Raw genomic sequence first — 25,929 nt, 5'->3', positions numbered from 1 at the left:
TCCTGGTTTAGTCCCATTGTAGACTTGGTTTAGTCCTGGTCTAGTCCTGGTCTAGTTCTGGTCTAGTTCTAGTTTTGCCCTGGATTTGTCCTGGTTTAGTCGTGGTTTAGTTCTTGTCTAGTCCTGTTTTGGTCCTGGTCTAGTTAGTTGTGGTTTAGTCGAGGTTTAGTCCTGGTCTAGTCCTGTTTTAGTTCTGGTTTAGTCCTGTTCTAGTCTGGTTTAGTCCTGGTCTAGTCCTAGGTTTTGTCCTGGTTTTGTCCTGGTTTTAGTCCTGGTTTAGTCCTGGTTTTAGTCCTGGTCTAGTCCTGGTTTAGTCCTGGTTTAGTCATGGTTTTGTCCTGGTTTAGTCGTGGTTTAGTCTTGTCTAGTCCTGTTTTGGTCCTGGTCTAGTCCTGGTTAGTTGTGGTTTAGTCCTGTTTGTTAGTCCTGTTCTAGTCTGGTCTAGTCCTGGTCTAGTCCTGGTTTTGTCCTGGTTTTGTCCTGGTCTTGTTCTGGTCTAGTCCTGGTTTAGTCCTGGTCTAGTCCTAGTTTAGTCCTGGTTTAGTCATGGTTTAGTCCTGGTTTAGTCCTGTTTTAGTCCTGGTCTAGTCCTGGCTTAGTCCTGGTTTAGTCCTGGTTTAGTCTTGGTTTAGTCCTGGTCTAGTCCTGTTTTAGTCCTGGTTTAGTCCTGGTTTAGTCCTGGTCTTGTTTTGGTCTAGTCCTGGTTTAGTCCTGATTTAGTCCTGGTTTAGTCCTGTTTTAGTCCTGGTTTAGTCCTGGTTTAGTCCTTGTCTAGTCCTGGTCTAATTCTGGGTTAGTTAAGTATTTAGTCCTCATTTTGATGCTTCAAGACAAGACCAGAACCAAACCAGGACTAAACCAGGACTAAACTACAGAGCACAATTAATATTGATTTTAGGCAAGTTTTATCTTTTAGTTTGTATTTAAATTAATTACAAACTGACTTAATGTACAAAATATATATATATATTATCTATATTATTTATATTATCTATCTATCTTTTATTCATATTTTGTAGTAAAATCTGTTTTTGTTGATATATTTTGTGACTTAAACTGTGTGTTTCTGCAGTGTGCACCTGTGTGGTCCATAAGCGCTGTCATGAGCTCATCATCACCAAATGTGCTGGAATGAAGAAACAGGAAGATACACCGGAGGAGGTAACGTCTCTCCTCCCCCTCCTCCTCCTCCTCTCTCTCTTTCTATTCTCTCTATTACTCAACTCTCTCTTCCTTCTCCACCTTTCTCCCTTTCCCTTTCTCCTCTCCAACTCTGTAATCTCTTTTATTCTCTTATTGTTTCATTCTTTTTTTGTATCCTCTCATTGTTTTCTGCCCCTCATCCCTCTCTCCTCTCTGTCCTCTCTCTCACCCTCTTTCTTCTTTCTCTCCCTCCATTTTTCTTTCTCTCTCCTGTCCCTCCCTCTCTCCTCTCCCTTTCTCCCGCCCTTTACCTCTCTCCCTCTTGCCCCTTCTCTCTCCACTCTCCTCCCATCCATCACTTTTCTCCTCCTCTCTGGCCTCTCTGTCCCTCTCCTCTTTCTTCCCTCTCTCCGTCTTTCCTCTCCTCTCCTCTCTGTTACCCTCTTTCTTCTTTCTTTCCCTCCATTTTTCTCTCTCATGTCTCCCCATCTCTCTTCCCTCCCTTTCTCTCCTCTCTTTTTCTCCCGCCCTTTCCCTCTCTCCCCCTCTCTCCACTCTCCCATCCCTCTCTCCTGTCCTCTCTATCCTCTCTCACCCTTTGTTTTCTTTCTCTCCCTCCATTTTTCTTTCTCTCTCCTGTCTTCTCCTCTCTCATCTCTCCCTTTCTCCCGCCCTTTCTCTCTCTCCACTCTGCTGTCCCTCTTTCTCCACTCTCTCATCCCTCTCTCCTCCCATCCATCCCTTTTCTCCTTCTCTCTGTCCTCTCTGTCCCCTCTCACCCTCTTTCTTCTTTCTCTCCTCCCATTTTTCTTTCTCTCTCCTGTCTCTCCCTCGCTCATCTCTCCCTTTCTCTCCCTCTTTCCCTCTCTGTCGTCCCTCTCTCTTCACATTTCTCCCATCCATCTCTCTTCTCCTCCTCTCTGCCCTCTCTGTCCCCTCTCACCCTCTTTCTTCTTTCTCTCCCTCCAATTTTCTTTCTCTCTCCTGTATCCCCCTCTCTTGGCTGTCCCTTTCGCTCCTCTCCTTTTCTCCCCTCCTTTCTCTCTCCACTCTCCCATCCCTCTCTCCTCCCATCCATCTCTCTTTCCTTCCTCTCTGCCTTCATCATTCCCTCTCACCCTCTTTCTTCTCCCTCCCACCCTTCCTCTCTCCTCTTCCTCCCTGTCTCTCTCATCTCTTCATCATCCCCTCTCACCCTCCTTCTTCTTTTTTCCCTCCATTTTTCTTTCTCTCTCCTGTCTCCCCCTTTCTCTTCTCTCCCTTTCTCTCGCCTCCCCATCCACTTTCCCATCCCTCTCTGCTGTCCCTCCCTCTCTCCTCACCCTCTTTCTACTTTCTTTCCCACCCTTCCTCTCTCCTCTTCCTCCCTGTCTCTCTCATCTCTTCATCATCCCCTCTCACCCTCGTTCTTTTTTCCCCTCCATTTTTCTTTCTCTCTCCTGTCTCCCCCTCTCTCGTCTCTCTTTTGCTCCTCTCCCTTTCTCCCGCCCTTTTCCTCTCTCCACTCTCCTCCCATCCATCTCTCTCCCCTTCCTCCCTGGCCTTTCTGTTCCCTCACGCTCTTCCTTCTCTCTTTCCCGCTCTCTCCTCTCCCTCCATCTTTTTCTTTCTGTCTCCTGTCTTCCCCTCGCTCATCTCTCCCTTTCTCCCTCCCTTTCTCTCTCCCTCTCTTGCCCACTCTCTCTCCCCACTCTCCCATCCCTGTCTCTCCATTCTCCCATCTCTCTCTCTCTCCCTTCCTCACTCCTCTTCCTCCCGTTCTCTCTCTCCACTGTCCCATCCCACTCTCCTTCCATCCATCTCTCTTCTCCTCCTCTCTGCCCTCTCTGTCCCCTCTCACCCTCTTTCTTCTTTCTTTCCCTCCATTTTTCTTTCTCTCTCTTGTCTCTCCCTTTCTCTCCTCTCCCTTTCTCCCCCCATCCCATCCCTCTCTCTCCATTCTCCCATCCCTTTCTCCTGTCTCTCTCCTCCTCTCTGTCCGCTCTCACCCTCTGTCTTCTTTCTTTCCCACCCTTTCTCTCTTCCTCTCTTGTCCCCCTCTCTCTTTCCACTTTCCCATCCCTTTCTCTCCACTCTCCTCCCATCCATCCCTCTCTCTTCCCCTCCTCTGTGCCCTCTCTGTCCCCTCTCTCCTCTCTGTCCCTCTCTTCTGTGCCCTGTGACATAATGCCTGGTGCACAGAGTGTGTTTTGTGACTGTGTGTCGCCCCCTGCAGGTGGGATCACAGCGGTTCAGCGTAAACATGCCTCATAAGTTCAGCATTCATAACTACAAGGTGCCCACGTTCTGTGACCACTGCGGCTCTCTGCTGTGGGGGCTCATGAGGCAGGGCCTGCAGTGCAAAGGTCAGTCCACGCCCACCACACCCTCACCTACAATTAGACTGAAAAAAAAAAATAGAATAGTCTCATCAGATTCCTCTTACTCTTTTCACTCAGTACCCTCAAAGATTTAGATTTCAGAGTACCACCAGATCTAAATCAAACCAGAAATTACTCTGCGTTCGATTTTCTTCCGACTCCCACTCGGACCTCGGATTTGACGTCACATCTGAGCTTAAAGCGTATTATTAAGTTTCTATTATGATCTATTCTGTTACAACCTTGGGGACATTAACGCCCGTTAAATCAAGTATTTGTTCAATATTGGCCTCATCACAACATCGACTACCCCCATCCCATACACCAGGACTAAAACCAGGACTAAAAAAAGGTCTAAATCAAGTCTAAAACAGGTCTAAATCCAGGTTTGAAACAGATCTAAAACGAGGTCTAAACCACGTCTAAAACCAGGACTAAACCAGGTCTAAAACAGGTCTAAAACCAGGTCTAAACCAGGTCTAAAATGAGTCTTAAACAGGTATAAAACAGGGTTTAAAACAGGTATAAACCAGGTCTAAACCAGGACTAAATCACGTCTAAACTAAGTCTAAACCAGGTCTAAACCAGGACTAAATCAGGTCTAAACTGAGTTTAAAACAGGTCTAAACCAGGGTCTAAAACAGGTCTAAATCAGGTTTAAACCAAGTCTAAAACAGGTCTAAAACCGGGTCTAAAACAGGTCTAAAACAGGTCTAAAACAAGGTCTAAAGCAGGTCTAAAACAGGGTCTAAAGCAGGTCTAAATCAGGTCTAAACCAAGTCTTAAACAGGTCTAAAACCGGGTCTACAACAGGTCTAAAACAGGTCTAAAACCGGTCTAAAACCAGGTCTAAAACCAGGTCTAAAACCAGGACTAAAACCAGGACTAAAACAGGATTTAGCCAGGACTTAACCATGCTGCACAGACTACGCACCGTGCCTCCTCCCCCACCACCCCCCCCACCCCACCCCCTCTGGTCCGTGAAATATTGTCAGATATAAAACCGGTCTGTGGTGGAAAAAGGTTGGGGACCACTGATTTAAACCACCAAAGTGTCTAAACACAACGAAACACTTCATATTTACACGTCACATTGGGCTCAGCCATCTTGGATTCTGATTCGGAATCCTTGCTCGGTGTACTTTTCCCACCCCCGAGGTCTGAGTTGCACCGTCCCAAAAAAAGGGGCGTGTCACGTGTGTCGCTAGGCAACGTCCTCGATAAACCGATTCAGAAGGACAATCGAACGCAGGGTTAATTACAAATAGTGGATAAAATGAACTCTAAATTAGACCAACCCACCACCTGAAAGAGCTCTTGTACCACCAGCGTACATGTCCCACAGTTTGAGAAACACTTCATTCTGCTAAAGTTAAACCACAGAGAAAGTTCATTTGAATATCAGTGATAAAGCAAACCAAAGACCAAATGTGCTACAGTCTTGAATAACATCATACACACATCACACAGGACTGAGTGAATGGACTGAATCGAAGCGCAGACGCCTCAGACAAACGAACACGATTACATTTGAATGTTTATATTTCACTGTGATTAAACATTGTGTATATTTATCTAGAAATAGCCTGGGAGCTAAATGTTTTTAAATACGCCATTATTCCCATTTATACATCTGTACTGATTCAGACACATAAAAGAATCACTGTTCCCGCAGTCATGGAAATCCTGGAAAAGTCATGAAATTGAGGCTATGTTTATGTGATGACGGTCTGAACAGAAGACGCAAAAGTGGCGTCGCGTCTTCACTTTGAATTCTGCATTGAAATGAGCGTTTTCAGGAGGAAATCTGAGTGCATACAGTGACGCGAAAGTGTGTGGAGTTTGATGCATGTCAGGCACGTGTACGCGACGTGAGCAGATCTGACCAGAGTTTTGCGTCTTGGGCAGTGTAGACAGAAACACTACGGCAGAGCATATTCAACTTTTCCACTCTGGAGGATGGTTTCAGAGTTTTTGTGTTTTTAAGCCCCAAAAAACGCCATCACCATCTAAATCACAGGTGTCAAACATAAGGCCCGGGGGCCAGATCCGACCCTCCAAGACCTTTAATGTGGCCCTTGGGTGATTTTCTACTAAAATATTTTAATTATATTTTCTATTAATATATTGGTAATTTTCTGTGGTGTTTATCACAGCAGCGTCTCCAGCGTCTCTGTACGTGGCCCCTCCCATCAGAGCAGCACAAATGAAGACTTGTCTCTTTCCAAACGCTCTTAAAGGACGATCGTTTTGACTGTTGACAGTGACACCCTCATCAACAAAATGTCCAACATGAGAAAAGTGGAGCCGAGTGCAGGATTTTCCAAGAAAAATTTACTTATTCCTATTTACATACAAGTTCATGTTAAAACATTGTGTTGAAAATTGAAATTTTCTTAAAGTTTCAGGTTGTTCATAATATTATAATATTTGTAAAAGAAAGAGTTAATCAATTAAAAAAGATTTCTTTAATAGATTTGTGTTTCTCTGCACAAATATTTGAACTTATTGTTATTTTTGGGGTTTATATGACATGAGTTTTCTGATCCGGCCTCTTTGGGATCAAAGTCGGTTGGATATGGCCCCCGGACCAAAATGAGTTTGACACCCCTGATCTAAATGAAAGACACTTCCGATAAGATATTTTGTTGTTTTTACCCACAAGCATAAACTTATGTAAACAGGTCCTGAAAATGTCATTTTACAGGCCTGGAAAAGTCATGAAATTTTGTAAATTCAATGAAAGTTTTGGAAAAGTCAGGGAATTTTAGGGCCTGTTTACTTGAGAATGCTTGTGGGTAAAAAAACGACAAAATATTTGATCGGAAGTGCCTTTCGTTTAGACGGTGATGGCGTTTTAGGGGCTTAAAAACACAAAAATCTGAAACTTTCGTCTACAGTGGAAAAGTTGAATATGTTCCGCTGTAGCGTTTCCGTCTACACTGCCCAAGACGCAAAACTCTGGTCAAATCTGCTCACGTCACATACATACAGGACACAGAAACCTGGCAAGCATACCCAAATCAAATTCCCCACACTTTTGCGTCACCATATGCACGCAGATTTCCTCCTGAAAACACTTGTCTAAACACGGAATAAAACATGAAGACGTGATGCCACTTTTGAGTCTTCTGTTCAGACCGTCATCATATAAAAGAAGCCTTAGTATCTCTTTCACTCAACTACAGCGTTCTGTTAAGTTCTCATTAGGCTATTTTCTGAACATCTGCACCTTTTGTTTAAGAGAGACGACAATAAATGCACTGACAGTATTTTGAATGTTAAAAAATTATAATACCAAACCATAAGGTGAGTGGAGAGAGGTTAACATTTCATATTTAGCCCCAAAAGTCTGATCAATTCTACACATGTAGGTGCTGTAAAGTCATGGAAAATTCACTTTAGGTCATGAAAAATCGTGAAAAAGCTGTAAAGTTTTGTCAGTGAAGAATATCTGGATTCTCAGCTCTGATTGGTCGTCTTCTTTTCTTATTCTGACACTTAACCTGGTCTGAAGCGGGTTATGAGTTCAGAGGTTATGAGTTTACCCTGAAGCGACCTCACTAACTCTCTAATCCAGCTTTGTAGTACAGAGTTACAGAATCAGAATTTTAATGGCTTCACGTGACAGCTTCATTTTCCTATTTTTAAAAACTGATTACTAGTTTAAGTAAGTTTAACTGGTGTTGAAACCCACTTTGATAATTAAATATAGTTTCTGGTGATGTTAACCCTGTGTGTTTGGGTTCAGTGTGTAAGATGAACGTGCACCGACGCTGTGAGACCAACGTGGCTCCGAACTGTGGCGTGGACGCTCGCGGCATCGCCAAAGTCCTGTCCGACCTCGGAGTGACCCCCGACAAGATCTCCAACACAGCCCAGCGCAGGAGGAAGGTACGAGACACAAGTGTAAGATTTAAATGTTCTTTATTTAACCTAGAAATGTGTGCAAATGAAACTAGAGCATTAAAGCTAAAATCTGTAAGAAGTGCTCCTCCATACAACAGCGTCAGTCTCTTCACAGATGTAGCTTTAACCAGAGGTGACAAAAACTTTTAATGCTGAAAAATTTGTCATAAAAAACTAAAAAAGTACAAAGATATCAGATAAAATAAATTAAAAAAAGAAGTGAACTCACAATGTCATACTCGATTTACTGACACTTTTGGTAGCATTTCTGATGAATTACAAAAATATCATATGTTATACTGTTTAGAATGAGGCTTTCTGTTTATAAACTCTAGGAATGTAACAATAACCAAATTATTGTGATATCGTATCGTCAGAACTCTCACAATAATATCGAATTGCAAGATTTTTCATGTAAAAGTATTTAAAAAGAGGAAATGCATAGGCCATGATCCTTTACTTACTTTACTACATGTTAAAATAATTGTTATTAAGCGCTTTTAAATCGTTTTTCTTTGGAATATGGCAGTAATGATCCACACTAAAGACTTGTCAAGGTATTTAAAAAGGAAGAAATAGAACATGTACAACAGAGTCCTGCACCGGGTCGGGTTCCCGAGGGTATAGTTGGTGAAACGGGCGGGTTGTAACGTTAAGGAATTTTACGAGCGGGTATGTGGGCGAGTAGTGAGTATAGGCGAGTTTCATTGTTGACAAAAGCGCGCGTTGCATGCTGGGAATTATTTTGGTCGGCGGCAATAAACACTAATTCAACATGACGGACGGAGTGAGAAAGCACGTAAAGGGTATTGATCCCAGTTATTTATCCACTCTAACGGCAGAGGACCCAAGACCATTTGACCAGAAATTGGTCATAAGCATCGATGGAGCCAAATCACCCTGTTCAACCCCTACAAAAGCTGGACCAAACCAGATTTCTGGTCAGAATCACCAACTACCTGGCCAAATATTCACTTCGGTGATATCCACAATGACTTAGTGGAAACTCCTGAGCCATTCACAGCAGAAAAGATGAAAACCTCCAAGAGTCTTGATGCGTCGTTGAACTTGTTGGAGTCCACGGTTTGCTTGGATCTTCTACGTTTGCTCTGTGAATATTTGAAAGCCGTTTAATTCACCGTTAGCGGTTCTTTTCATTCGGAATACGAAAAAGACATCTTCCTTCTTCCGTGCTTCTATTTGTGCATCTGATAATGCAGCAGGAATTTACCATTATCGAGGATAAATACGCGAGGTTACGCACTGTGTTTGACCGCTATCGTGTGTCTTGCCTCCGACCAAAATATTTCCCAGCATGCAATGCGCGCTTTTAATAACAATGACGTCAGCTGAAACTCGCCTATACACTGGTGGGTCAGGACTAAACCAGGACTAAACCAGGACTAAACCACAAAACTAACAAAGCGCGATCAGGCGACGGCTGCACTTAGCCCCATTGGCCGCGGAGCTCTGCACCGGTCCTTTCTCCTGCGATCACCCAACAGTCTTCTCAGTCAGTCCTGTTTCAGTTCTGGTTTAGTCCTAGTTTAGTCCTGGGATCAGTCCTAGGTTAGTCCTGGGTTAGTCCTGGTTTAATCCTACTTGAGTCCTGGTTCAGTCAATAATGCCTGTGAAGTGATGACGTATTTTTGACAATAAAGTCATGTCTGTGAATTCTTATTCGTACTGAAGAAAGAGTAATTGTAAATTTTCATGTCGTGATTGTAATTCTTGATGTTGTAACAATTTGTATTATGATGGATAAAATACTCACAACACATTTATGAACAACGGGCCTCATACTAGAGTTTACGAATCTTTATTTTCTCAGCTGCAGCCAAATATACACGGATTTCTATCCTATACTCATGAATATTTCTGAAAGCCCAAGCAGGACTCTGATGTACAGTTCTGTTAACCTCTTCAAAATATTGCGATAAGTATCTTTCCGTGAGGTTCATACCGTGATGATATCGTATCGTGAGACTTGGATATCGTTACACCCCTAATAAACTCTGCACTATAGACTGTATAAAGAAGGGGAATAAGGGAGTGTGACGTCACCCACAGCATTCTGGTCCAGTCAAATGAAGCTCACCATGCAGAGATATTAGGAATAGGAATTGATTTACGAATAAAATAGAGAAATAAAACACAAAGGAACATTTTAAGACCAAAATGACGCGGCTCACTGCAGCAGTTACAGAGAGAGGTGCAACAAATGTCCATTTATATATCCAGTCCACAGTCAGATCTATAAAAAGATTATTATTGCGTTGCCATTCTCCTCCTGATCTCTTGTACCAGAATGAAATGTCTTCACAGCCATTCTGACCGTGTTGTTTTGTTTTGTTTTGTTTGTGCAGTTGACTCCAGGGCAGGACCCTCCCCAGTCTCCTCCGGAGCTCTCCCAAACAGAGGACAGCAACTTCAGCCCCCCCGCTGTGCCCACCTCCCCCTCACAGCAAGGTACCCACCCCATAATGCAGCAGAGTATTCTGGTGGTAACACTTAGAAAGAGCTTTTGAAATCAACTTGATAGAAGGTTCCACAATAAGGTTTTAAAACATCTATATTTCACATTTACTCAGGTGGTTTCATTGCTAAAAATACATGAAAAACTTAACATTAATTCTTACTAGGGATGTAACAAAAACCAAAATATCGTGATATCGTATCATCAAAAGTCTCACAATAATACCACGGGGTGTCGCAATATATCGAATTACAAGTTCCTTTGCTTTAATACATTTTTAATAATAGCAACAGCTTATAAACATCAGGAACTACATATCCCATGATTCATTTCAGCACAGACAACATGAAGAAATATGTTTTACTTAGGGCTGGGCACATTAACGCAGTTTTTTATTATTTATTTATTTTTTTATTGTAAACATCTGTTGCCCTCTGACTTTTATTTTGAAGAAGTCCACCACGAGCGTTTCTTTAAGTTTGACGTCTTTTCTTTACACTTTTTAAACTTTTTTCTGACCACGTGAGATGCAACGTGTCCAAGTCTCCGCGGGCTCCGAGCTCAAACCGGGCCGCGGGTCTTTCTCTTTATTCTCCTTCTTTCAGATGCCCCTGAGGCGTCCAAATAGAGGCGGTTTTCGTCGCTGCGGTCTCAGTTATATTATACTATCACAGGGTATTCACGAAGGCCCGGAAGATTTCATGATATGATCCCACCCATAACTCAGTGAAATATGATTGGCTAAGACAACTGTCAATCTCAAACTTCGTTCCAGCCACCGAAGTTTCCTGCAGGTGTTTGTTTAGTTCAGTGCTGCAGGGAGAGTCACTGATTTACCCAGATACAACTGGAAGAAAAACTGTGATTGGTCCATTTCCATTCCATTATTATTAACCCTTTGTTTCCCAAGAAATATCAGTCCAAGTTTATAACAATGATCTAGAAATTATTACTAGTGTCGTGTTTATTACTCACCAAATAAAAATATTGAAAAAATATATTAGTAAATTCATTCAGTTTTGTTTTTTTTGAGCTTTCACTGAATACCCTGAAGGCTCTGAGGATTCCCCTGTGAAAGAAATGCTGTTTGCACAACAAACATTTACATTTCCAATAAATGTGCACTATATTCTACTTTTTAATTCTTTAATTGGTTTTGCATTTAACATGAGATTAATCACACTCAAACTCATGCGATTAATATTTTTTATTTTGCCCAGCCCTAGTTTTACTTGAATTCTTGGAATTATGACGGAAATAATTCACACCAAATTCTTGTCAGGGTGTTTTAAAAGCAGCCGTTTTATTAGTGTTCTGTAATTTCACTGAAGGTTCCACAGTATGGCATTAAAACATACCAATATTTCACATTTATTCAAGTGTTTTCATTGCTAAAAATAAATGAAAAACTTAACATACATTCTAGAGTTTTTCCAATACCGATACTGGCAAAAGCTCCGATACTGCACATTTTTCAGGTATCGTGCTACTGGTGTCGGAGCAACACTAACACATTCTTACTATTAGTGGGGTCTCCTCTCCACAGATCAGACATGTAAACACTTAGACGTAGACGTTTGAGCACAGTTTAATGCTCATACTCATACTACGTAGTTCACCTTTAATAATACAGTTTTGTTCGTGTTCTGTAATTAGCAGGATGATAATTATTCCAGTAAGAACAAGTTGTCCAGTTTCAAAGGGAGCGTAGCCTCAGATTGTGGCACTATTGTTGATGAAACCTGGTTCGCTGGAGCCTTCCGCCCACCTCCATGTGCTCCTCACAGTTAGTCATGTCTTCACACTTTTCCATCTGAGAACGACTAACTTTGAGTCTCCGCGTTCATCAGCAAAACAGGTCAAAACCATTGATTTTTAAGGGGTATATCTTTAAAATTATCAGTTAAAATTATGGTTTATTTAAGTTTTTTGTTACAATCAGGCTATTAATGAAAAGAGGGGTGAAGAATTGTTAGTTTCAGTTCTTTGATTTTGTGATTTCATAGATCACAGCATTAACACCCTGAACTATTTCACAGATTTACAGTTCAAGCCTTTTTATATGTCTGAGCTTTACATAATTTCAGACGCATTTCCAAGTCTATTACATTTCGTTTCACTACATGGGGATAACCGCTAGATGATGCTCAAGCATCACAAACGTGGACTGAATGAATGAATCACTGTAGAAGTTAGAAGAGTGGCCACAGTTAACAATTCAAAACTAAATATTTTATCCTTTGTAGTGCTCAAAATGGTGCCTACAAAACAAAAAGCAGAAGTTTATGAATATACAGATGGATTTCCTGTTTCCAAACATTCAGAGATGTGCAAACATTACAAGTCCTATTGGAGATCTGTACTGTGTTTGATTAAAACCGGTTTTCTGGTCGGCTGGCTGCTGTAGACTTTTGCGTGGTTTGTGTTCTCTGGCTGACACCCTTTAGTTCACCTCAGAAGCTCAATAAAAACACACGACTACACTGCAATTTTCACGAATTTGTTGGACGTGATGCCAGCGTGCTATAAAGCGTTAATCATTCAGATCGCTCGTTCGTTTTAAACTTTTCTGTAAACACATTTGACACTTCTGCTGATGAACCGACTGACCGCTTGCTGTATGTCAGGGGTATCAAACTCATTTTGGTCCGGGGGCCATATCCAACCTACTTTGATCTCAAAGGGGCCGGATCAGAAAACTCATGACATATAAACCCCAAAAATAACAATAAGTTAAAATATTTGTGCAGAGAAACACAAATCTATTACAGAAATCTTTTTTAACTGATGAATTCTTTCTTTTACAAAATATTATAATATTATGAGCAACCTGAAACTTTAAGAAAAAAACAATTTCAATACAATATTTTAACATGAATTTGTATGTAAACAGGAATAAGTCAATTTTTGTTGTAAAATCCTGCACCCGGCTCCACTTTTCTCATGTTGGACATTTTTCTGATGAGGGTGTCACGGTCAACAGTCAAAACGATCGTCCTTTAAGAGCGTTTGGAAAGAGACAAGTCTTCATTTGTGCTGCTCTGGTGGGAGGGGCCACGTACAGAGACGCTGGAGATGCTGCTATGATAAACACCACAGAAAATTAATCATATTTTAATAGAAAATATATTTACAATATTTTAGTAGAAAGTCAGCTGAGGGCCAGATTAAAGGTCTTGGAGGGCCGGATCTGGCCCCCGGGCCTTATGTTTGACACCTTGCTGTATAGGTTTAATTAAACATTTAAGATGACAGATTAATATATATTAGAATAACATCATGTTATGTTAATCTTAATTATATATAAAATACATATATAATAATAATCTGTATAATCATTGTTTAATTAAGATGACAGGCAAATGTGTGTACAGAAAAGTTTAAAACAAATGAGTGATCTCAGTGTTTCCCAAACTTTTTTTCTGGAGACCCATATTTTAAAAATCACAAACTTTCGTGAGTCAATAGATATTATTCGTAAATCACAAAATAAAGGTGGATTTGAGCATTATTGAACATTAATGAGGATATTTTATTCTTGACTGAGTGATCGTCTCTCTTTAAAGTTTTAAACAATGAAAAACAGTCATTGAAGCAGCAATAAAAGGATCCATAAGTCGTCTATTTGGACTTTAAATGTAGCTCATTTCTTTTTCTTTTCAACATTCACTTGAACCAACAATATGAGAACAAATTAGTCAATAAAATAAATACAAAACATTAGAAATTATACAAAACAGACTTAACATTTCAACATTTCTGCAGAGATAGGTGGGCCTGTCTGTGTTTTTGTAGCGTGTTCCAGTCCGGGTGCAGGACGAGAGCGCAGCAGCAGATCAGTGTCAGAACTATATACTGCAGACCGACATGCAGAGTGTGACAAGGCGACTCAAAAACAAACCTCTTGCGACCCACCTGAGAGTCTTGACCCCGTCTTTGAGAAACAATGAGCGATCTGAATGGTTAACGCTTTATAGGACGCTGGCATCATGTCCAACAAATCTGTGAAAATTGCAATGTAGTTGTATGTTTTTACTGAGCTTCTTTGTCATCTTATTAACACGAACATGAACTTAAGTTGATGTAGCTAGACAACTTAATTTACGACCTGTCATAATTATCTGTTTTTTGCAAATTAACTCATCAACTGTATTTTTTCCTGCCTTCAATTCTAATAAATACCATGAATATTGTGGTGAAACTTTCTTCTCTTCCACATACGTATCCCCCTGTTGAGTTTGCTCTCTGCTCCACAGACCTGTCTGAGCTGGAGCGGCTACAGGACGCCCTGTCTCTGGATCAGGGCGGTCCCCAGAACTCCTCCTCTTCTGCCTCCTCCACCTCCTCCTCTTCCTCCTCCACCTCCTCCTCTTCCTCCGCGGGCCGGGAGAACGGACAGAGCCAACGCCGGACGCTCAAAGACTTCAACTTCATCAAGGTCCTGGGCAAAGGCAGCTTCGGGAAGGTGCGTGGGCTGATGAATGCAGTAGTCACTCACTGTTACATTTTATATTTACAGTGTTTTCTGTATGGGGCACTGTAATATGTGGTACAGTTTAAAGGTCTGATATTACACAAAGTCAGTGTTGGGGAGTAACAGATTACATGTACTAGGATTACATAATCAGAGTACAATTTATGAGTAACTGCATTCATTTACAGTTACTGTTTGAATGAGTGGTAATTGGATTACAGTTACTTTGTTAAAATAAATGGATTACACAGAGGTATTTTCCTGTTTACACATTTTGGGCTAAACCGGGACTAAACCAGGACTAAACCTGGACTAAATCAGGACTAAACCAGGTCTAAAATCAGGACTAAACCAGGACTAAAGCAGAACTAAACCAGGACTAATCCAGGTCTAAAACCAGGACTAAACCAGGACTAAACCAGGAATAAACCAGGACTAAAACCAGGACTAAACAAGCACTAAAAAAGGACTAAAGCAGGAATAAACCAGGTCTACACAAAATGACACATAACAGTAGGTGGACATAATTTAAGGCAGCAGTGATTTCATATAAAAATCATTTCTCTATCAATAATATTTTTTATATGCTTAAGTAAAAACTGCCCTTTTTTATTTTCTTTTAGCAGACAAAACTAAATATTTCATGTTAAGATTTCCTGGTCTTTGCTTCTCTACAGTAAACAGTTGCCTCTTCATGGAGACTTGGGCTCAACAGACAATTTGAAGAGAACAAACAAGAATTTTCAGGATGTGGTTGCTACATTTATGTAGTTTTAAAAAACATGACAATACCAGTAATCCAAAATATTCAGATTACATTACTCACTTTAGGTAATTTAATGGATTATGTTACAAACTACATTTTGCAGAGATTGATTAGATACAGTTCAATAAAAAATAAAGTCTAAATCGTGGCTGTGATACTAAAAGTCTTTGTTAAACCACTTCTTGTGAAAAGTTCATATGAAACACAAACATTTTAATCATCAAAACAGTGAAAATGTCAAATGTGTTGCATAAATGAGTTTCTTTTCACTCCACAAGCAACAAAACTGTAGCTGTAACAAAATAATTTAGTAAAACACATGTAAAAGTACTCTTGCTGATATATCGATACAGTAGCCCACGATATCGATACTGTATCATCACATTAAACGATACAATATATTGATATTCCGATATTTTTGCGCACCCCTAAAAATTACAGTTCTTTGCAGGCGCGGGCAGGAGCGGGACTGAAAATTCTGTCCCGCGCAGACTTCTATAACAGAGCTTCAGCCCGAGCAGAGCCTACACTTAACATCACACCTCCAGGAAACATCGATGTCAGCCGTAAAATACCAATATAACCTCTGTATGGTGTTGTGCAGGTGATGTTAGCAGAGTTGAAGGGCACAGAGGAAGTTTACGCTGTTAAAGTCCTGAAGAAAGACGTGATCCTCCAGGATGACGACGTGGACTGCACCATGACCGAGAAACGCATCCTGGCCCTGGCCCGAAGACACCCCTACCTCACCCAGCTGTACTGCTGCTTCCAGACACGGGTACGCTCGCAGTGTAGTGTTTTTGAGGATTTGTGGTTGATCCAAAATGTGCAAAATGGTTTAGAAGAGCAGAGAAATAGACCTTCTGCAGCTGTAACACACATGTCTGAGTGATTTTGGAGGGGAAAAGTACAAAAAAAGGATCTCATTGTGATTGTTTTACTAGTTAGATTAAGTAAATAAATAAATAAATAATAAGTTCATATGTAAAAATAATTACAAAGAGCCAGTTTAGTGAACACTTTACAGGCTGTCCTCAGAACTCTAATGCACAGTTTTATCAGACAACTGTGCAATGCGCCGCCAGTTTTATGATGTGGAGACTCTGCTGTGACTGTCTTTTTAAATCATAAATGTTTATTTATTTTTTTGTATTGTCACTGTGTTTGTTTCGATTTAATAATGGACCATGATCTTCTTCCTCCTCACACTCTCTCTCCTTCTCCTTCTCCTTCTCTCTCCTTCTCTTTCTCTCTCCCTCTCTTGCTCCATCTCTCTCTTCTTCCCTTTCTCCTTGTCTTGCTCCTTCTCTCTCTCTTTCTCTCCTTCTCCGTCCCTCCCTGCCTCCCTCTCGCCTTCGTTCTCTACTCTCTCTCCCTCTTTCCTTCTCTCCCTCTCTGTCTCTTCTCCTCTCTCTTTCCTTGTCTCGCTCCCTTTCTCCTTTTCTCTCTCCCTCTTTCCTTCTCTCTCTCCTTCTCTCTCTGCCTGTCTCCTTGTCTCTCTCCCTTTCTTCTTCTCTCTCTCTCCCTCTCTTTCCTTATCTCTCTCCCTCTCCTTCTCTCTCTCTCTCCTTCTCTTGCTCCTTCTCTCTCGTTTGTTCTCTCCTTCTCCATCCATCCCTCCCTACCTCCCTCTCTCATTCGTTCTCTCCTTCTCCATCCATCCCTCCCTACCTCCCTCTCTCGTTCTCATCTCTCTCTCTCTCATTCGTCTCTCCTTCTCCATCCATCCCTCCCTCCTCTCTCTCGTTTTCTCTCCTTCTCCATCCATCCCTCCCTACCTCCCTCTCTCATTCGTTCTCTCCTTCTCTCTCTCTCCTCTCTCTTTCTCTCTCTTTTCTTTTCTCTCCCTCTCCTTCTCTCTCTCTCTCCCTTCCTCTCTCCTTCTCTCTCTCCTTCTCTTTCCCTCTCTCTGTCTCTTTCTTCTTCACTCTCTCCCTCGCTCTCCCTCTCCTTCTCTCCCTCTGTCCTTCTCTCTCCATGTCTTCCTCTCTCTCCCTCTCTCTTTCCATCTCTCCCTCTCTTTCTCCCTCCCTCTCTCTTTATTTCTCTCCTTCTCTCTCTCCCTCTCTTTCTCCCTCCCTCTCTTCCTCTCTTTCCTCCTCTCCTTCCCTCCGTCCGTCTCTCTTCAGGACCGTCTGTTCTTCGTGATGGAGTATGTGAATGGAGGAGACTTGATGTTTCAGATCCAGAGGTCCAGGAAGTTTGACGAGCCGCGCTCCCGTTTCTACGCCGCTGAAGTCACGTCCGCGCTCATGTTTCTGCATCGCAACGGCGTCATCTACAGGTGAAACACGTGTACTGCTCACTAATCATATTATTAGGACTGAAAAATAGCGCTCAGATTTATGTTTAATTCATTTTACCTCTACACATTCAGAAGCAAAAAAGACAAAGTTAAGTAAAAGTACAAGTACTGTTGCAAAAAAAAAAAAAACACTAAAAAACAGTAAAAGTAAAAGTATCACATGAAAAAATCTGCTTAAGTAAAAGTACTAAAGCACCAGTTTAAAAATGTACTGAAAGAGTAAAAAGTAAAAGTATTTCAGGCAGATTTTGAGAAGTAATAAAGTTTCAAACACAGTGATTTTTATTAAAATTTGTGGTGAAATTCTAAACAATTGAATCGTTTTTTTGTTGTTTTTTTTGTGTATTTTTGTTTGCTCAAATTAAGAACTTAATAAAAAATAAATAAATAAAAACTAAACTCAGCCTTTTCAGCAGGTCTCACACAATAATAATAAAAAAAATAATAACACTTTTATTTTCAGTTCTGCTCTCAAATGCAGTGAAGTAAAAGTAAAAAGTATCAGCTTAAAAATGTAAAGTAAGTGAGGAATAACTTTGGACCACTGCAGACCATTTAAAATAGTTCTAGTTCTGTTTTTCACGTTTTTAAGACAGTAAAAATCAGATGCATTGTGTAACTTTTCTGGTGGAAGCTCTTCTCCTTGTCTCCATGGAGAAGCAAATCCACTCTGTTTATTTTTTCACAACAAAAACAGCTGTAATTGAACGATTGTGGGATAAATCACATGAACACAAACAGCTCTTTTGTTCTTATCTTGTGTTGAATTATTTTCTCTGTTCTTTGGTTGTCAGGGACTTGAAGTTGGACAACATCCTGCTGGACGCCGAGGGTCACTGTAAACTGGCCGATTTCGGGATGTGCAAAGAAGGAATCATGAACGGAGTGACCACCACCACCTTCTGTGGGACCCCCGACTACATCGCCCCCGAGGTACTTCGACCAAATCTTCCCCCAAATGTGTACAATATTAAAGATGCACCGTGTAACTTTTTGGTTGAGGGTCCTTCACTTGGATATGTCTTTGCTCCGCCTCAAATGTTCCACAGTGTGACATTAAAGTGCTCTAACTTACATGAATTCAATTACAGATGGTTTTATAGCTCAAAAACACCTAGAAAAGAGGAATTCTGAACTGTGAGCGGGGTCGCCTCTCCACAGATCTGACCTGTAACTTGGTCTGGTTTGGTCTCCATGAAGATAGAAAGGTTTAATGTCATACTGTGAATCAGAGGTGGGGACTCGAGTCAGACTTGAGTCACTATTTTTAAGACTTGAGACTTGAGACAAAGACTTGGGACTCGACTTGAAGGTCAGTAACTTGGGACTTGACTCAGACTTGAGCCCTGTGACTTGAAAAGACTTGATGCTTAGACTAGTTGACAAATGAACTCTTATCAAGCGCTCTTAAATCTGAACTCTTTCCATTCTGACCGTAATACTTAGCACTCTTGTCAAGACATTTAAAAAGAAAAAATCTGCCTTCCTACAACTTTTATATAAATATTCCTGACGCTTTAAATACAATTTAATTTAAAATTCCTATAAATTGCAAAAATCTAAGCTATATTATTATATATACTTTAAAGCAGGTTTAAAACAGGGGTGTCCAAACTTTTTTCATCAAGGGCCACACATCTAAACACAGACGAAGCAGAGGCTGATCGAGGGCCGTAGACTGGAGCTCAATACAGTGAATAAATTAAATATGTGCATGTTTAACATGTTAGAATGAACCATCAGTCTTTATTCAGGCTAAGATCCTTAAAACCACACATTAAATATTAAATATTATTTTTATCAAGGTCGACTTTCAAAAAACTTGTAGTAAAAAGTAAATTTGTAATTGATGCAAGGTCATTTGGGCCAATTCACCTGGAATCCTGAGGGCCAAGAAAAATTTGTCTGAGGGCCGCATTTGGTCCATGGGCCACAGTTTGGACATGCCTGGTTTAAAGACTTGAAATGACTTGAAGCTCAAAGCAGACGACTTGGACTTGACTTGGACTTACTGCCCAGTAACTCGAGACTCAACTTGGACTTGCCTGTATTTGACTTGGGACTTGACTCGGACTTGAGGTCAAAGACTTGAGACTTACTTGAGACTTGCAAAACAACACCTCTGCTGTGAAACATCCCAGACAAAACAAAAACATCTCCGTGAAGAAAATCATCTGACGGACCCTCCACCAGAAAAGTTACACAATGCATCTTTAAAGCATTCTAATATTGATTCACAAACTTTTTCCAACATTTTGCTTCTCAGACTTTTGAATATGTCTTAAACATGTTTTAAGATTAAAGACTGAAAAAAAAAACCAATTAGCATTTTGGATGATTATGTTATTTTGTTGTCTTGTTCCAGACTAAAATTTCTCCACCAGTTCCCAGTCTGCCCATAGTGAAAGAGCCACAGATGGGTGATCCTAAACTAGGACTAATATAATTCTGTATTAAGATAACTAATACTTAAATGCTTAAAGGTGCACTGTGTAACTTTTCTGATCGCGTGCTTCTTTACACGACAGTATTATTGTGTTGCTTGGAGTTTTCACACAAAACCTATATTACACCTATACTACAAAACCAGTATTACACTTATTTATCTCAAATAAGCTCAAGCAACTGATGCTACAAGTTACAGGATCAGATCTGTGGAGAGGCGAGCCCACAAACAGTAAGAACACATGGTTCTAAGCCAGTAAAACACATGTAACTGAGTGAATGCAAGACGGACAGTAAACACAAAACATTCCAGACAAAGCAATAGCATTCCATGGAGACAAGCAGGTGACAGACCCTCCACCAGAAAAGTTCCACAGTGCACCTTTAACCAAGCCAAAACCTGGACTAAACCAAGATTAAACCAGAACTAAACTCAGAACCATTTACAACAGGGTTAACCAGTCCACAACAAGCTTTCTTCCTGTCCTCGTCCTTTGTAGTGACCTTCATTAAAACAGAAGCACTAACATTTTAGCCAGACTGAAATCTGAAACTGCTAAACTAATGCAAGAATCTTAAAAGGTTTAGGTATACACACATCACTGGTGCAAGGCTACTACAGTGAACATAGAAAGTGAGACAATCCCTGCACACTTACTCCCAAACTGCTTTTAATGAAGAGCAACGTGTCATGACCTGACGAAGATCCACTGATCAAAACATTGTCATTCATTAAAAGCAGTTTGGTAGTACGTGTGCACTTGTCACTTTCTAAACTAATACAAGAACATTATTCTACAGGTAGGTCTAAATAGTAAACGAGTTAGTAGCTTTTGTGTATTTATGGACTTTCAGTTTCTTGTTTAAAAGATATAATATTTTGTAGGGGTGGAACGGTACATGTATTCGTGTCGAACTGTTTCGGTACAGGACTTTCGGTTCGGTGCAGGGCTGTGCATGAGTTCGCGCAATTTGTGTGTGTTTACGTTCTGCCACTACATGTGCAGCTACACGGAAAGCTCAGCTGTTTAGTATTTATGAGGGAACTCGTCCGTGATTGGGGTGCCAGCGTTTCCCACAGCACTTTATATTTGCCCCCCCGCCTTGACCAAGTCCGTCCGAACCACGTGAATCCTCGCAAAACTACGGTCATCGCAACCCGTTCACTTTCTAAAGGCTATAGTTTGTATTTTCATCCGCTGGGGAACCGCTTGTAACTGCAGCAGATCTGCTCCTACTGCAGACAATGTGGACAAGTTTATTTTTTCTGGACAAAAATATGAAGATTGAGTAAAATTTCATCCTGGAACTGTTCGTGCTGCGCTTTACTTTTTGAAAAGTTTTGTTTATTGTTTACAAGACATTTATTTTTTATAATATTTCATACATTTTTTGCTTATTTGAGAATATTGTATTTAACTTAGTATTACCAACTAACACTTTGCATTTATTTTATTTTCCCGTTAGTATAATGTTAGAACAAACTGTTGGTTTAATAAAAACACAAATAAACAACAAGTAAATGGTTTTGCATTTTGTTTCCGTACTGAACCGAAAATGAACCAAACCATGACCTCAAAACCGAAGTTCGTACTGAACCGTGATTTTTGTGTACCGTTGCACCCCTAATATTTTGTTTTCAAATTGTTAATCGCTATAGTAACTAAGACAAATTTGTTCTTTTTCTTTTACAATGCCTGAAAAACACCAGCTTTTTCCATTTGCTAAGTGTAACAATTCAAACTGCGATATTGACGTGACTGTGATTTTCTCCATCCACAATCTGCCTGAACTGATACAAGAGTCTCAAGGTCTAAAGAGGAGGCTTTGTGTAGGTTTTGTTTATTCACGGACTTCAGCGTCTTCAGATTTGTTCCTATTTCTTTTACAATACCTGGAAAACAGCAGCTTTTGTAACCATTCAAAGTGTGATTTTGAGTCCACTGCGTTTTTTCCTCCGTCCCTAACCCGCCCCGTGTGCTCCGTGTGTCTCAGATCTTGCAGGAGCTGGAGTACGGCGCGTCTGTGGACTGGTGGGCTCTGGGGGTGCTCATGTACGAGATGATGGCGGGACAGCCCCCCTTCGAGGCCGACAACGAGGACGACCTTTTTGAGTCTATTCTCCACGACGACGTGCTCTACCCCGTGTGGCTCAGCAAAGAGGCTGTGTCCATCCTCCGAGCGGTAACTGTCCAACCTCCTCTGAATGAACACTCACTCACAGTCACATTTACAACAGACAATCAGATTAGACAGAGAGCACCAGGCTCCACTGCCTAGTAACGACTTTTAAACAGTAGAAATAGCACAGGGGACATCAGCACCACAGACTGTAAATGTAAATGGACGAACGTGCTTGATCCAAACGGGAAGTTCACACGGGGGCTCTTCCGGCTCCTTCTGACCCCGGCTCCCATTAGGGTTGGGCGGTAATACAGTTTTACAGTATCCTAAGGTATCAAAAAGTATCAACGGTATCAGTTTCATTATCATCATTAAAAAAAAATCTGCAGCGCATAAGGACCTAATGTAACATTTAGGGATGGGCATGATTAATCGATTAATAGATAATTGATCATTAAGAATTTCATTGATTACGTTAATTTTAATCGACAAACCGAATGTAGGTTGCTGTGCGTAGCGTGACCAAACAGGGGTCTGTACATGTGTCTCTGCACTCAGAAGGAGCGAGCAAACACAGTCGGTCAGCCTGCAACGTACCGAAGCACAAATGCGTATTTAACGATGATTTGTACAAGAAATTTCACACTTTCCGTTGTGTTCGGGACAAGTGTGAGTCCATGTGCACAGTGTATAAAGCAGAACATATGTTTCGGTGTCCAGTGGGAAAAAGCTTTACCAGGTGAGAGTCGCGCAATGTCGATGATGAGTCCCCACCTCCCTCCCCTCGTACGGTGTCCTGGTTTTGACAAACGCAAATATGGTCACACTAACCTGTATTCCACTGAATAATGTCTTTTAATCCGACAGAAATTGACCGCATCAGCGACACAAGAGCTGTAGTTTTATCTTCGCTGAGTTTATGCAAATTAGCGATGCAGTTTTAAGTTTCGTTTCTGTGAGAGTTGTGCAAAACTGAATTAAACACAATATTATCTCAAATGGATTGATGTGGCTCTAGAATCGTTACGGTTTATATGTCGTAAAGTTGAATTTATTTATGCAGATTAGTAGTGCAGATAGTAATAATAATGATGATCATTTTAATATAAAAACGTTAATGATTAATCGATAATCGATCGTTAATTCTTCCGATGATCGATTAAGAAAATTTCATCAAATGCCCATCCCTAGTAACATTATAATTTATTGATACCTACATTTGTTTGCTCAGCACAAGTGAATGTGTGGTTGTATTTTCAATTTAATGTTATCACAATTTACAACTAGTAGAATCTATAACTGCGTGCGGAGACGACGTTCGATTAGTTTTGTTCTGTTGTCACGAGACGCTCATAAGGGAGACGAAGACAAGATGGATTCAGGCTCCAAGTGAGTTGGTCCCCCCAAAAATTCTAGTATTTCTGGAATTTGGCAACATTTTGGCTTCAGGTGCACATTTGTTTACGTTTTACAGAAATGAAACTTAAAACCACATGGCTCATTTGCATAAACTAGAAAGCGCTGATAAAAACAGCTCGCTCCTTGTGCGCTGATGTGGTTCAGCTTCTGTCGGACTAAAGGACACGACTCAGTGGAATATGAGTGTTCTTTCTGTGACAGAGGATGTGCTGCTGATGGTGAGTCTGTTCTGTGCGTGTGTCCCGTTGGAGATGATTCATGTGAAACTTTTCAGAGATTATAAGTCTGCAGGTCATACACAAAGACTTTATAGCGATGTAGCTTTGTAGCTTACCAAAGGCTTACTAAAACATTTTGATAATACGGTAATACCCCAGTAAAATCCTGAGAAGGTTTAACGGTATAAAAATTTGGATACCGCCCAACCCTAGCTCCAATTGTCTTACACTGGAATATTGTGGCCCTTCTCTGTATAACTGCTGCTGTTAGCCTCGTCATTTGGTCTTAAAATGTCCCTATAAACCTGCTCTACATGATCCTGTTTTTTTGTTGTTGTTGTTGTTGTTTTTGTCTGTTAAAAAAGTCTTATGCGTAATATGGGGGCCTGGTTCCAAATTCACCCCTGTCGCTAGCATCACAAGCTTCATTTGACTGGAGCCAAACGCTGTGGGTGACCTTACACTCGCTTAGTCCACTTCTTTGCCAGTCTATGATCAGCACAGTACAGACTTTGTACAAACTATTTCATGTATCATCATCGCCATGACATCCGCAACAGGCTCCTTACATTCAGCTCACATGGTAGAGAGAATAAACCGCTCCCGTGGGCCTTCATGAGCCGAGTTAAATCACGTGTTGTGTCATGTTTGATTTGAATAAGGAACGCCACTCTGTGTATTTGTTTTCATTATGACTCAGTCTTGCTCTTGTTGACAGAACATTCCTTCTGTAAAAACTAGGGGTGTAATGATATCCAAGTGTCACGATACGATATCATCACTGTATGAATCTCACGGTACGATATTTATTGTGATATTTTGTGGAGTAACATATTGACAAAACTGTGAACATGTTACTTTTTCCTCTTAAAATGCCTGGTAACACTTTATAATAACTACACCTTATTTAGCCTTAATAAAGCATGAACTAAGGCTTAATTAATAATGAACAAAGACTTAATTAATAATGATTCACACTTAGTAACTACTTAATTATTACCTTTATTAGCACTTGCACTTAATTTGCCTGTGCTGAAAATAGTTACTCATAATTATTTCATACTTAATTACTCATGAACTAACCATTTGAGCATTTATTAACGATTAGTAATCTATGAGAGAATGATTTACTAATAATACAATGCAATGATAATTCAGGCAGCTGTTATCTGTTAGTTAAGTTTTTGAGAGCTTTTCTAAAGTGAAGACTAATTATCCTTTATTAAGCATTTACTAAGTGTGAATCATTATTAATTAAATCTTTGTTCATTATTAATTAAGTCTTTGTTCATGCTTTATTAAGGCTAAGTAAGGTGTCGTTATTATAAAGTGTTACCAAACGCCTTGTCAAGACTTAATCCAAATAACTAAGACTTAAAAGTGCTAGAACTGTTATTTCTTCTTGTAGTCTACACTGATATGGAGCAAAGGATCATGGTCTATGTAGTTCTATGTAGTTTTTTTTTAGCTATTGCTGCACCATATCTCTTAATTTAAGCAAAGAGACTTGTAAATCTATATATTGTGATGGTCCATGATATTATTGTGACAATTTTGATGATATGACGTCACGATATTTCAGTTATTGTTACATGCCTAGTAAAAACGGAAGTGTGTGGTGCTGATATTTCTGCACATGCCTTTAAAGACTTTAGACTCCTCTAGTTGGAGCTGGAGCGCTACATGTAAATATTAAACTACGAGGAGCCGTGTATTATGCAGTTGTAATGCACATCGCAGAGTCATTGAATCTTTGAGTGGTGTTCCTCCCCAAACTGTATTAAAACTGCAGAATTGTTGTTTAATGCACTTATACCATACCTACAAACAGAAATGTGTCACCTGTGAATGTGAAAAGCCTGTTCAATATGAAAATAGCTTCTGTCAGGTTCAGAAGTTTCTGAATACTAATAAACATGTGTCCTTATGTTGTAGTTCATGACCAAGAACCCGGCGAAGCGTCTGGGCTGTGTGGTGACCCAGGGCTGTGAGGAGGCCATCAAAACTCACCCGTTCTTCAGAGAGATCGACTGGGTGCTGCTGGAGCAGAGGAAGGTCAAACCACCGTTTAAGCCCAGAATTGTAAGAGCACACTGCACACATGCTTCAGGATCAATAAAGAATCTTTCTGTCTCTCTATCTCTCTATCTCTCTATCTCTCTGTCTGTCTGTCTGTCTATCGGTTTCTCTATCTCTTTATCTCTCTGTCTTTTTATCTGTCTGTCTAATATACAAGGTTTGGCATGTACATGGAAAGGAAAAGGAGGAAACTGGTCTGTAGTTTGCTTGC

At 40.6% G+C, this 25,929-nt stretch overlaps 1 protein-coding gene across 2 annotated transcripts in view; it reads left to right on the top strand.

Annotated features, from left to right (window-relative positions):
- prkcea (protein kinase C, epsilon a) overlaps window positions 1-25,929 on the top strand; it is a 126,507-nt gene that overhangs the window by 91,716 nt on the left and 8,862 nt on the right. Inside the window, exons 5-14 of one of the 2 annotated variants that reach the window (XM_055150212.1) lie at window positions 1,073-1,161; window positions 3,359-3,488; window positions 7,255-7,412; window positions 9,779-9,881; window positions 14,145-14,353; window positions 15,733-15,906; window positions 17,258-17,412; window positions 18,228-18,366; window positions 21,874-22,062; window positions 25,575-25,721. In XM_055150212.1, coding sequence (XP_055006187.1) covers window positions 1,073-1,161; window positions 3,359-3,488; window positions 7,255-7,412; window positions 9,779-9,881; window positions 14,145-14,353; window positions 15,733-15,906; window positions 17,258-17,412; window positions 18,228-18,366; window positions 21,874-22,062; window positions 25,575-25,721 — 1,493 coding nt within the window. The remainder of the gene's footprint in view (window positions 1-1,072; window positions 1,162-3,358; window positions 3,489-7,254; window positions 7,413-9,778; window positions 9,882-14,144; window positions 14,354-15,732; window positions 15,907-17,257; window positions 17,413-18,227; window positions 18,367-21,873; window positions 22,063-25,574; window positions 25,722-25,929) is intronic. The other variant, XM_055150213.1, reaches the window with a different exon arrangement.

The sequence above is a fragment of the Boleophthalmus pectinirostris genome, unplaced genomic scaffold (assembly GCF_026225935.1).
Source record: "Boleophthalmus pectinirostris isolate CB_2022bp ecotype Guang Dong unplaced genomic scaffold, ASM2622593v1 HiC_scaffold_14, whole genome shotgun sequence".
NCBI classification, from domain to species: Eukaryota; Metazoa; Chordata; class Actinopteri; order Gobiiformes; family Gobiidae; genus Boleophthalmus; species Boleophthalmus pectinirostris.
Note: the sequence above shows the minus strand (reverse complement) of the source record. Positions and strands in the feature narration are given on the sequence as shown.